A 13,568-nucleotide genomic window follows, 5' to 3' on the forward strand; every position below is an offset into this window, starting at 1 on the left:
CTTTGCAACAGGTGCCTGGGCAAATGCTGGCCATGTTCCTTTCCTTTCCACCCCCCTGATCATTCGTTAGAGGGCTGCGGAGAGTCCCAGCTACTTCATGGTTCAGCGATCCATCATCCCCAGTATGACAGGTCATCGTTTTATGGCCAGTGGCCACCGGTGAAATCAATTAACCGGCGTGTGGACCCCATGCAGGTTTCTTTGTCTTTGTATCTGATGTGCGAACACTGCACATCAGATACGGCGTTGGCTGTCAGGCAGATTGATCTAATAACTCCAGGCCAGGATGCCTGAGTCCCATTCCCACCTTTACCACCGACTCACTTTGTGAGGCCTTGAGCAAGTCACTGCAGCCCAGATTCCCAAAGGTATTTATGCTCCTAACTCCCTAAGAGCGTCTTTGTGCATCTGGGCATTCTCCACTCTGTGCCTCAGTTTCCCCATCTGTAAAATTAGGGTAAATCACAACATTAGTTAACTGAGCTCACAGCGCCCATGGGATATGGGTGAAGATCCCAGACTTACAGATGGGGAAACTGAGGCACGGAGTGGTAAAGGTCCAGATCCTCAACGGTATTTTGATACTCCTATTGGGACTTAGGTGCCTAAATACTTTTAAGGATCTGGGCCAAAGTGACATTCTGTCACCCCAAGAGACAGTCCAAGCTCTTGGGACTCCCACTGCTGCTTTATTAAACCATTAGGCCACGACGCCTCTGGCATCGCGACCCGACACGGAGCCCATTCGGAATCAATACAAGCCTTTCCTTTAATGGCAATGGGCTTCGGATCAGGCCCACCATGCCTATGAAGTGTCTGGAGAGCCTCTGAAAAACTGCGATTGCTCACTAATTAAGAGTTAGATTTCAATTACAATCCAGGAGCAGCAAATTACTATGCTTGGAATTTCTCCAGCCACCTTCAGATGCTTTATGGAGCTCTGATCCCTGGCAAGGTGCGGGGAGCAGGAGGGCTCCAGTCTTGTGGAAAGAGCCACAGAGCTGCCACTGGACGAGCAGCTTCTGCTCCTCCTGTCCAGGAACCTTGGCATTCTGTGCTCACTTGACTAACTGCCTTAAAAATAATCCTCGTAAAACAGGGCTGTGCAGAAAGCCATGTCGAGCCTCCGTTTGGGAAGATCATTATTAATACATGAAATCTCTACGGGCCTCCTAATTACAGCACCCACCGTTCTGACGATGTCTGGAAAAGTTCACTGACCCTATCAATGTTCAAGCCAAACCGGCGCTCCACGCCCACAAACGTTTCCCAAGAAAGCCGAAGCCGTGTCTGAACTGTTGTGAAATTCCCCCTCCCTCCCTCCCTCACCACCCCAACCCTCCTGTTTTGTTTATTCCTCCACCACTCCGAGTCCCTGGGTAGGTCACTTTCCTCCCAGGTTGAGTTAAGGCTCCCATGCCAGCAGGGGCCAGTGACATATTTCCAAGACAGCAGCTTTTCTTGATTTTAATGTGGCCCAAGGGGAAGGGAAAATGCTTCTTTGGTAAAACTCTTTCTAATTAGATCCCAATAAAGACAAACTATCAAGCAAATTGCATATAAAAATTTAACAGCGGAGTCCTGTAGGAGAGAGGTTTTGTTCCAAAGCCTGCGGGAGGCATTAGAACCTGCTGAGATCGGGGGGGGGGGGGGGGAGACACACTCCCCTCGGGGTTTAGGCCTCCAGGAAGACACACAGCAGGGAAAGGGGAGAGAAAAGTGACAAATCAGTGCCCAGGTTACATTGCAAGGACGCATCTGACCATCCTGTTCTGCAGGGATGAGCCTTAACTACAAGCCCTGTTCCTAAGCCCCTCGAACACGACAGGGAGCAAGGGTGGATCCCCATCCTAACCCGATCCCAGATCCAAACCCAGGCCCCGAACCTGCCATCAGGTCCAAGAGGGTGGCCCCCTGAGGAGCTTCATGTGGCAATGGTTGCAGGATCTGGATGACTCCGGGCTTCTCTGTACAGGGCTGAAGCAGAGCCCTAAAGCCAAACACACACGAGATCCAAATTGTGCAGCACAAGCTTTTCTCTGGCTGAAGCCCCCCTCCCTGGCAAAATCCCGTCAGCTGCCATGTTTATGCTCCAATCCATTTGCTCTGAAAACGATTAAAATTTGGCAAGCCTTCCCCCTGCCCCCTTTTAGGTTAAAAAAACAGCCCTCTGATTCAACTAAAGTTATATTTCCTGGTTGTGCTGTGGGAAACGAGGAAGGGCTGGTAATGGCCAAGATACTCAGAGCAAAACATGCAGCTGGAACTTGGATGCAAAGGGAGCCAGCCAGCGCTTGTATAAACACACACAGGTCTTTCAGAGTAACCACCCAAAACACTACAGCCGACAATGGGATCACTGCAGCATTTTAACCAGCGCTGCATTCCGAGCGGGTGTTTGCATCCAGCAACTCCACTGCCATCAGCCCAAGGGTGCGGGCGGCCGAGAGAGCATCCACCTCAACTTCCCCAGATTTTGTACATTTCGGTGCCACCTACACGTTCTTTAACCTGTTGAGTGCTGCATCCCCCACCTACCCAATGTCCCTGCATTGCTGCCATGTGGAGCCAGCACATCCCCTCTAAAGTATCACCCGTGGGCTGGGTTTGGAGGGACATTATAACAAACCGACAGCTATCTGAAGGGTGTAAACACAAGAAGGAGAGGAATTATTCCGGGTAGTTCACAGGGTGTAGGTGCAAGAGTATTGAGAGGAATTAAGAAAGGGAGAATTTAAACGTAAGAGAAGGAAAACATCCTGACAGCAACTCCTCCTCGAAGGAGAGTGCGGGAAGCCTCAATCTAGGGACATTTAAAACAAGACAGGATGAACACACAATAGGAAGCGAACTTGCACTGGCCAGGCATGGGGCTGAATGGTCCTCTCCATCGAATTTCTCTGACTCAGCAGAATATGGGGGGGGTCAGTGAGTTTTTTGTATTTAATTTCCTTATCTATTGAGAAACAAACAAAAAACACCCACTGCCTTTCCCAGAAGGATCTGCAACAGGCAAGAGATCCTGTCTGTTCTGAAACCCACCTCACATCATTCCCTCTTCCAAACCTAGCCCAACGGTCCCTCAAAATAGTTAGTGCACAGGAACGGCGTTAATAAACCCACCGTTTTGACCGGGGGAAAGTAAATACACATAAGGTCAGAGGGTGACCAAAACCAGCCAAATATGTCTGAAGCCACAGGATGTGAACTCAGAGTCAGCAAAATCTCAGACAGAAAAACAAGGATCCTCAGGAGTTACAGAAACATCCAAAATTGGGAGACAATAAAATACAATGTGTGTGTGCACGCACTGTATATACACCCACTTCCATTGAACTCATCTCTTCTAAACAGCCTGCCTCTGGGCTGAGTCTTTGTCCAGGAAGCTTCAGCCCTGAGAATCTCTCTTCCTTCTTTTAACTGCACATTTATTAACTGCCTGAGAAATAAGGTTTGTTATGCAAGCACTGCCACAGCCCCCTAAATGCACCTTAACGGCAGGGATGTAAAAAGAGACCGGGCACAAACAGAGCAGAGAGACTCAGAAATCCTGTAAGATCCCCTGCCTCAAACCCGCCTTGCAGCTAGCAGGGATCAGAGGTAAAGTTGAGGATCATTCACTTGCTCTAGAATAAACCTGCCTGCAGAATGCACACCTCTATTGAAAACCTTGCCTGCTCCTTCGTTCGACTGACACAGCCAGAGAGGAGGATACAGCTGGCATCCTCAGCAGCATTTCAGAGCTCTGCGTTCCAAATGGAATAACTGTCGCCCTGTTGCAATGGGTAATGAAATGCAGCCAGGATCTAAGAGACTTTGTTTTCCCCTCATCGCCTGATGCCCTGGGAACAATTATACATGCAAACACGCGTTATCATGCCTGCATTTGGCATCTAGCAGGCTGCACACACCAGCCTTCTCTCATCATTAGCAGAAGCTAGCAGGGTTCCCCAAACAGCGAAGGCTGCACATGAGTCACACAAAGGAAACCGGCCAGCTCAGGTATGGATAAGGGAGGGGTTTATAAATCTCCTAAATAAATGCAAGAATGAAAGAAAGATCTGGGGAGTCTCTCCTATCCCAGAGAAAATTGCTTTCTGGCTGCAACCACTTTATCCCTCTGTCCCACCTTCACAACCGCACTGGATCCTCAACTCAAAACCTTGGGAGTAGTTTTCCAGCAGGAGAAATGGCATTAAAAATGTAGCACCTCAAATAAACAGTGTAAATTAACTGTTTTTTGCAGGATGAGCCTTTGATGATGATTATTAATATAAATCACGGCGGTGAACTGAGTGTTAATTTTGACAACCCAGACACTACAGTGATGAGCAATTTAACAGAAGAACGCGGTAATCGAACACCGTCACTCAGTGCCTTTTCTTTGGTAAAGGCCTGTCATTTTTTCCCAGTTTCTTCCTGCTAGTGAGGGGAGTGAGGAGAGGACCTGGATCTTTGCTGAGCATGCCTAGGAAAACACAGGCAATCTGCTCGGAGCTCAGCAGAGTGCGGGCTGCAAACACAAACCCTGCCATGGCCACATAAGTTTGCAGGCTCGATCTTCCCAACTCAGAGGTGGCTCTGCTCTCAGAGCTGGGGTTCAAAGTTCATCTATTTCTTCCTGATCACGGTTACTTTAAAAAAAAAGTCTGGCACTTTGTGTCTCTCGCGGCCAACAGCGATGGAGGCTCAGGAAGGGGGGAAGCTGCCCGACCAGTTATCCTGCTGAGCGGCTGAAATCCGATCAATACAGACTCCAGCATTTGTCTCCCCATAACCAGAGAACTCCCCCTCCCCATAACAGCGCTGTGAGTCGGCCGGACAAAGGAAGATCTGGGGGGGGGGGCGCTGGGAAGGTAAATAATTAAAAACAGGAGGAGGGGAGGGGGGGAGAAAACCCGCTTCTCACGCGAAACACTTTTGCATCCGGATTTGCAAGTTGGCCGGTGAGCACCGGAGCTTTCCCGTGCAAGCTGCGCCCCGACCTGCCGCCGCCCGGCTGCATCAGCAAGAGCAATCCCCGCCGAGCAGGAGGGGGGCCAGGCTTGGGGGGGGGGTCTCTCTTCCTTTACACACAAAGCCCGAGAGGAAAGAGCAGAGATCCCCGATACCTGCCCCCCGAGCCACCGGCCGGGCCCGGGGAACTCCCGCTCCCTGAACCGCGGGGGCAGGAGGAGGAGACGTTAAACCCGCTAACTGGAGTTTCTCCTCCGCCGGGGGAATCGCTCAGCAGCTCCCGCTACAACCACAAACTTCTCGGGTGTCCCAGCCCGGCAGCGGAGCCGCCCCGAGCCCCAGCTCGCTCGCGGCTCCATTGCAAGGCGAGCGGGTCCGTTCCCATCCCCGCGTCCTTCCCCGGCACGAGCCACCAGTTCGCAGGAACCGGGGAGCGGGGGAGAGAAACACGCTGTGCGGGTAGCAGAGCAGGGGCAGGCGGCTGCCCGGGGAGCCGAGCCCGGGGCAGGGACGGGGCTGAAGTCTGACCTGTCGGCGTCTCGCTTTCCAGAGAGCAGAGCTGGAGGGTTACCAGGAGGATCAGCGCCCCAGCGCGGTGCATGGTGCATCAGCTGCGCGGGGAGCGCCCGAGCCCGGCCCCGGCCCCGGCCCCCGCTGCTTCCCGGGCTCGCAGAGGGAAGCGGCCGGGCGAGGCTCCTCATTCCTCAATTGCAGCCGAACTAGCAGCAGCCCGAGCGGGACTGAGCCTCCAGCCGAGCGCCCGGCTGACGTCAGGCTGGAGCGGAGGGAGAGGGCGGCATTGGAAAGGCAGAGGGTGCCTCCTGCTGGAGGAAAAAGGCAAAGGCACCCGGAGGAGAGCCAGGGCTGCACCTGGGCTTTGCCAGGCCTGGGGGTGGGGGAGAGGGTCCCCCCATTTGCAGAGCCCTAACAGGTTTCGAATGGGGATGCGGCCCCCTTGGGGAATCTTGGGCGGAGTCGAGTATCAGGGGGTCGCCCTGCTCGTCTGTATCCACAAAAACAACGAGTCCGGTGGCACCTTAAAGACGAACCGATTTATTTGGGCATCAGCTTTCGTGGGTAAAAAAAAAACAAAAACCAACCCACTTCTTCAGATGCTTCAGATTCTTTAGACAGAGTCTGCAGCCCCCGCGGGGTCCACAGGCTGAAACCTGCTGCCCTAGAGAATCCAGCCACGCTGCTGTGTAACCTCAATCCGTCTAATGTCCCCAGGCCCGGCAGCTTTAGCAAACACCCCCCACCCTCCGGTTTGTATCCCCACCCCGGGTCTTGTGGGCAGACCCAGGCAGGCAGGCTGGGGGTGGGAATTCCCATCCTTTGCTGCAGACAGCCGGCAAAATGCAGGAAACTTGCACGTTCAGGTTGAGCTGAGATCAAGTGTTAGGGCTACGCTCTGTACTCGGGAGGTACATCCTGCCCGGGCGGGGATGCAGGGGCGGCTCTAGGTATTTTGCTGCCCCAAGCGCGGCAGGCAGGCTGCCTTCAGCGGCTTGCCTGCAGGAGGTCCCCGGTCCCGCGGATTCGGCAGCACGCCTGCAGGAGGTCCGCCGAAGCCACGGGACCAGCAGACCCTCCACAGGCAAGCCGCTGAAGGCAACCTGCCTGCCGTCCTCACGGCAACCGGCAGAGCACCCCCCGTGGCTTGCCGCCCCAGGCACGCGCTTGGTGTGCTGGTGCCTGGAGCCACCCCTGTGGGGATGGAAGCTTTCGGTAGGGCTCCTCCAGCTGAACTCTGGTGTGAGAAGGCCTACGGGGACTCGCTTCCATGGGGAGGGCGTAGACATAGGTATATGGATGGCAAACATGGCAATCAGTCGGTAAATACTACACTAATATCGTTGGTCTGCCGGTTTACTGTATTACAAGAGCCCACAGAGAGCCCACCTCAGCCCAGTCTGCCAAGTGGTGCGTATACCCATAGCAACGGGCCCCCAGTAGCTTACAGTCTAACTGGATCAGACTGAGAGGAAACTAGACACCTGCTTAAGGTCACACAACAGGTCAGGGGCAAAACCTGGAAGAGAACTCGCCTTACCCAGCGTCTCATCTAGTGCCTGCTTCCCTGGGTCAAATTACTGCAGCCTACCTGCGAGGAGCTCTGCGCGCCCGCCGAGGCCCCCCGTAAGCAGCGCCCTGGGTGCCGCAGTGCTCTGTTGCTAGCATGCCATGTGCATGCGCCTGGAGGAGCTGGGGAACGTCCCCCCTACACAATCGGGATTTTCAGTCCCGCTGGGCCAGACGCTCGCTCAGATAAAGAGTCAGACTGACACATTCCCTGAGCTCCAGGCTGATCCTCTCCAGGTTTTTAGCTGGAGCCCCGTCTATGGCCTAGATGGCCAGGAGGGCCCAAGATCCCAAAGGACAGCAGGTGGGCAGACCCCTGTGCCCTCATGGGGCTCCTGGGGAGTCGCTGAGTTCCACATGGGCACAGCAGTGTGCCAGGCTCAGGGCATCAGGTTTCAATAACAGTTCTCAGATGGGGCATTTGTTTGAAACGTCATGGCCCAGAATGCAGAGACTTCGGGAAGGGTTTGTTATAGATGCCTCAGCTTTACCACTTCCTCCCATGCCGTCCGCTGACTCTCACACGCCCAATGCAGTGTCTAGCTGTGGGAGTGGCGGGGGGAAGATGGGAGAAATATTCTGATCAGACTTAGCGAAGAAATATGCCTCTGGCTCAAAGGGAAGGCGAAGAGGGTGGGCTGGAAGAGGCCTCCGGGAGATGACACATGAGGCGTAATATAACACGCCAACATTGTGACAAGAGAGCTTGAAAGGAAACAAACCCTGGTGTGGCTATGACTGGTATTCATTAGATGCAGATCCGAGGAAGCCAAGATAACTAGGAGCAAAAAAAAAGGTGGAATACCAAGAGAGACGCACCAGCAAATCCCTACCCCTTCCCGATGAAAAGGGGAGGCAGGAGAAAGCAAAGGGCATCCAGGCTCTAGTTCAAACTCAGGCAGCAGCAAGGCGTTGACTGAATCAGCCTTGTGGAGGGCTAAGAAGCCGTCTCCAAGAAGTGGGGGAGATTGGCTCATTTGCTGGCACTGATGCCAAAGTCACTGTGGGCCGATATCCTCCCCGGTCCCTTTTATGGAGGAAAATGGTTTTCCAAACACTCTGTGGGTTTTTTGCGCCAGGCTATCAGTGCAATCTGCGATTCGTTTGTGGAGCCGAGGCTCTGATGATAAATGGGGTGGGAAATTAGCTAATTAAACAGATTAAAAAAAGGCAGGTAACATTAGCGCTGTGCCTTGCTCCGTCTGGTGCGGGGGCGGAGGGGGATTCTGTTGTGGGCATTTTTTAACGGACTGCGAGGCTTCTGTGCACAGCTGTGAAAAGGACAGTGGTGGGTGAGTGGAAGGGGTGTTTGCGAGGCCTGCGTGTGTAATGGGGGTGAGTGTGAGAAGAGGCAGTGTAGGGGAACAGATATTTGTGAGGGTGGGTGAATGCAGCAATTGGGTGTTTGTGGTGAGTGGGTCTGTGCAGAGACCGTTATTTACAAGTGGGGGGGGGGTGCAAGGGAGCTTGCTTTTGGGTGTGCGTTTAGAAACAGCCAAACTACTCACCCCCACTGTGCGGGTGGGTTCACGTCTTTTGCAGACAGTCCCACACCGGCTTTTACACCTGGTGACTTGGCCAAAAGGCGTCTCCCCAGCCTTTGGCTCTCCTGCCAGCATGTCAGGGAGAGCTGCTCAGCCCACTGAGTGCACCTTGGCTGTAGGGCTCTTTGGGATGCCGGCCCTCCGTTGTGAATGCCAAGCACTTGGGAATCCAGGCCTCAGCTCTTTGGAAATCTGCCTCTCGGGGTCTCCTGGCATGGGAGGGTTGGGGCTAAGCCCCAAACAGAAGTTTTTCCAATATTTGTTGCTTGAGTGGATTCCACTTTCTCAGCTGTCGGGTGACTGACACAGCCGCTCAGATGCAGGGGTGATGGGCGTGAGGGACAGAACTGCTCCGTGGGGACAGTTACCAAGGAACAAATTTAGGTCCCAATCCTGCAAAGACTTACATATGTGAGTACCCTGACACGTGAATAGTCCCACGGGACTCACTGGGGTGAAAGAGCTCTGCAGCGTGTTACAGCCCTGGACACAGGTGCACACAATTAGACACACAAACACACCCGGGTGGGCACGTAGGTGTGCACGCCCCACACACACACACACACACACACACGAGTGTTTTGACTGAGCCCAGAGGAGGAGAGCAGTTCTTTGCTCGTGTTCACCTGGCCTCCACGTCACACAGCTAAACATATGGGTGTCAGTCACACCTGCAAACGCACCAGGAAAATCCCCAGCCCTGCCGAGGCACGCCACGTCCTCTGCATTGCTTCGTGCTGCTGGCAGACGCAAGGAGCTTGATCCAGTTTCTGTTCTGTCCCCCCCACATCCCCCACTTGACCCCCAAATACCACTCAGTGCACAGAGAGGCAGCCCTGTCACTTTTGCAAATTGGGCTTGTTTGTCGTAGCACCAAGCCAGCGTGGCAGGAGGGTTCCACTTAACTGCTTGGTGCTGCATAGGCACAAGCCCCGTCCAGGGACCAGCCAGTGCTGGGGCCAGCCCACCGACAAGCATGGAGCTCTGCGGCGAAGATGCTCTCGTTCCAGCGGCAGCACGGACACAGAGATACTGGACTGGGAGTCAGGAGACCTGGGAGCTGTTCCTGGCTCCTCCCCCAGCCCAGCCCTTTGAGTGGCCTTGGGCAAGTCATTTTGCCTCCCTGTGCCTCTGTTTCCTCCTCTCCCCACATTGGTCTGTCTTGTTTGTTTAGGCTGTCAGCTCTTGGGAGCAGGGGCTGTCTCTTTCCGTGTGCGTGTGTAAGTACCTAGCACACCGTGGCCCTGAGCTTGGAACCTCTAGGAGCTTTGTAAGAGCAATAAAGGCAGGGCCGGTGGCATGTTTAAGACTCCCTTCCTAGGACAGTGTATCCTTGGCTGGCAGCCCGGATCAATGCACAGGGCCCTGGGCTAGGTGTCAGGAGATCAGTGACCACAGAGTGCCAGCCCAGAAGACCACCCATCTCATCTTTGTTCTGTCACTTCTGTACGGTGACCTTGGGCCAGTCACACCACTGTCCCGTGCCTCAGTTTCCCCATCTGTATAATGGTGAGAATGCTGCCGGTTCTCCTTGCTAAAGTGCTTTGAGATCTACGTATGGAAAGGGCCAGTGAAGAGCTGTGCGCTGTGATTGCCCACGTCAAACACTAACACTATGGAGGGCAGTGACGCCGGGTGCAGCAGTGACCCCGTGAGGGGCTGTTTGAAGGGCGGTTACAGTCAGGAAAGTGATACATCCCAGCACCTTCTCCCGCCTCCTGTCTGCTCCCCATGTGACCATCGGTTACACCTGGATTCCCTTCCGACTCACGCAGCTTCAGCTGATCCGGCAGCTCAGCTCCCCTCGCAGCATCTTCTCTGGTGCTGCTGACATGAGAGGCAGGAATATCCCGGCTGCATGCTCAGATAAAAGGGGACGCCATTAGGAATATCACCGCTAACAAAGGAAGCCGGGCCTCGTGGTTAAAGCACAAGACAGCTGTGTCTTCTCACCTCTGCCTCTGAGTCCCTGTGACCTCGCACAAGTTGTGTGGGTCCAAGGTTTCCAAAAAGCTCAGCTGCCCTTTAGACACCTAAGTCAGGAGTGATTTTCATCAGCCCCCAGCCCCCAACACCCGCCTAACTGCGCTGAGCTCCTTTTGGAAATCTGCCCCAATTTTGGTCACTGAGTCCTTTGAAAATCCTGGCCTTAAACTGCTCCATGCCTCAGTTTCCCCACCTGGAAAAGGGGGATAATGATATACCAAATCTCCACCCTCCTAGGACTTCATGGTCATCATCATGGGTGAAATTCACCCCCATGCAAAGAGCCAACATGGCCCATTTCAACCCCAGGCGGATAGGCTTCAGTGGGACTGCACTGGCTTCATGCCGGCCCCTCTGCACAGGGCTGGATTTCACTCGGACCATCACAGTGAGGACAGACTCGCTGATGCAGCCCCAAAGCACCTGTGCTAAAGGCCACAGATAGGAAATCACTCTGTCCCCTCACCGCAGTGAGTCTCTCCATAGCAGGGCTCAGCCAAACGGCTCCCTGGGTCCGATTCTCCTCCCACGACTCACCCCCTGTATCTGTCCTGGGAAGACAGAGAAGGAGTCAGTTGCAAGGCCACACCTTCCGAGCTGGAGACGGTTGGTGTGCTACTGTAGGGCTCATCTGTGCCCCGGTCACTGTAGTATCAACAAGGAGCTTCATTTCAAAGATGAATTTTTCCTGGGAGCTAAGGAACCTGTGCCAAGTAAATCATCTCGAGCGATCCTCGGTAGGAGAGGGCTGGTTTAATTTACTGGGGCACGTGGAAAACCCAAGGCACTCGCTGGCTGAATCACGTCTAAAAATAATAATCCATCTTACGGCTGCAAAGGTCTAGAGGAGGCGTGTGGGCCCGTCCAACTGTTCGATGAACCCCTGGCGCGGCTCCGTGTCTCTCGCTCGAGGGGTTTGCTTTTTAATATCTATTTCTCTGCCAACCTGCAGATCGATAATTGAAGCATGACTCATCCATCTTAATCACTCGCCGGCTCCAGCCCACCTTCTCCCTCGCGGACCTCCTGCCTGCCTGGCTGGAGACTGACAGCCACCCTCGTGGTGGGAGGCAAGGGCCATCCGCAGCTTCCCATCAGCAAAACACCCACCTCTCACAGAGCACTTTTTATCAGCTGATCTCAGAGCACTTTACAAAGGAGGGCAGTCTCGTTACCCCCATTTCACAGAGGGGAAAACTGAGGCCTACGCTCACCCAGCAGGCCAGTGAAAGAGCAAGGACTAGAACACGTGTCCCGAGCCCTAGTCCAGCACTCTAGCCACTAGGCCATACTAGCCACACTGGATGCTGTTTCTTTAAATCTGTAGCAGAAAGCCAGGCCTGAGAGGGCTGGGGAAAATTCTCGGTAGATGCTCAGCAGCATTTGTAGTAATAGGGGTAATCCTGGCTTCCTTATTCTAGCCATCTCTGTCCCGGGGAAAAACCAAACTGCAGAGTGCAGCCCTGGCCTCGGGACAGCATCATGTCGGGGGGCTCTGTATTTAGCTTCTTTCATGCCAGATCCAGTTAAATGATGAGCCGCTGAGCCTGCCTGGGGTCATTCCCCAGAAAAACCATCCTGCCAAAGGGCAGCTCCGCTGACAACGCTGCAGATGATGCACAAGCCGGAGCAGAATCCGGCTCTGCGGGGAAAACGGGAGACAGAGCCGGTGAGCATTAAAGGCAACAGGTAGAACTGCGATGGTACACAGGGCACAGAGACACCAAGCCACAAGGGGCCTTGATTTACAGTCACTTTCCTCATACGTTTCAATCCAAACTAGACACATTTCTCTGAGACAAGACGGGGATGACACGAGTTGTGATTTCACCTGCTCTCTGATGCGGGTAAGTTTCCAATCCCAGCTGGCCTTGCTGTGTCTCCCCTGCCCCAAGCTTGCAAAGGGCCTCTTGTAAACGAGACCTGGGCCAGGGGCCTGCCCTGCTGTCGGAGATCCCAAGCCAGCCCCTGTCCTGCTGTAACACTGCATCTAAAACAACCAAAACGTGCTCCCAGGACCAGGTCTGACTTAATGAGCTTGAACCAGACAGCGGCGGACTCCACAGACTCCAAGTCATTTTCCAGTGCTCCAGAGACAGCGTGTTGCTGTTGTGGCCTCCAGAGTTTGGCCAGCAGATCCGTGGGCAGAGGGAGCTCTACCAGTCCCAGCGTGGGGAAACGCAGGGGAACAGAAACCCTTGCGTGGTCTCCCTGTCCTTCACAGCAGAGTCACACTGCTTCTGTTGCCTTCAGCACCGGGAAAGGGAGGATGAGGGTAAAACATGTCTTTTACTATTTCTTGTTCATTGCTTGCTCACAGAAGTGTTCTCCTTGGGGCCACCGAGAAGCCGGTCAGCAGTCCCGGCTACTAATGAACTCCGTCATCTGCAACGATGGTCATCCAGTCCCATCCCCTGGCAGTCCTACGTGACGCTCATAATGTCCATAGCAAACATCAGCGTCCCACGCAAAGGATCCCCAGGCACTTTAAAGCTTTAACACGCTGCCTCAGATTTAACTTCGTGTAGAGCTCATTTTACCAGCCACTGCAATGCAGCCACCTCTGGGGCAGCTGTTTAACAACACTTGTCAACTTAGGACCAGAAGGGAAGGGGAGTCCACAGGGGAGGTCTGAGTCAGCAGAACATCACCACCTGAGTGGGAATTTGGTGAAGAGACTAGACTTACCTCATAACAGAGGTCAGCTCTGCATCTCAGCCCCAAGATGGGAACGCAATCAGCAAATGTAGAAGGCTCATTCAGAGAAACAGCAGAGGCAGCAACATTGCAGAATCCCAATTTAAGCTTATTTGACACTGATGAGGCTGCTTTAGAGGGAAAAGTTTACAAATTTTCTTAACTGCAACCAAGGCAGGTGCCTCTTTCGATGAACGAAGCAGCTTCTTCCAGCTCCGGGGGCAGGGGGGGGGGTTGTGCTCCCTTCCCTCTTACCTCCTGCAGGCAGTTTTATTAACTCTCACTACTTTCAAATCAATACAC

The 13,568-nt window shown here is 53.9% G+C and overlaps 1 protein-coding gene across 2 annotated transcripts in view; it reads right to left on the minus strand.

Moving 5' to 3' along the window:
- The window catches only part of PTPRU (protein tyrosine phosphatase receptor type U), a 277,217-nt gene extending 271,536 nt beyond the window's left edge, over nucleotides 1-5,681 (minus strand). For both annotated transcript variants that reach the window (XM_044998066.1, XM_044998067.1), the window contains exon 1: nucleotides 5,485-5,681. In XM_044998066.1, coding sequence (XP_044854001.1) covers nucleotides 5,485-5,557 — 73 coding nt within the window. In that variant the 5' untranslated portion in view covers nucleotides 5,558-5,681. The remainder of the gene's footprint in view (nucleotides 1-5,484) is intronic.
- Nucleotides 5,682-13,568: the final 7,887 nt, after the last annotated feature.

This window comes from Mauremys mutica, chromosome 23 (assembly GCF_020497125.1).
Source record: "Mauremys mutica isolate MM-2020 ecotype Southern chromosome 23, ASM2049712v1, whole genome shotgun sequence".
Classification (NCBI taxonomy): domain Eukaryota; kingdom Metazoa; phylum Chordata; order Testudines; family Geoemydidae; genus Mauremys; species Mauremys mutica.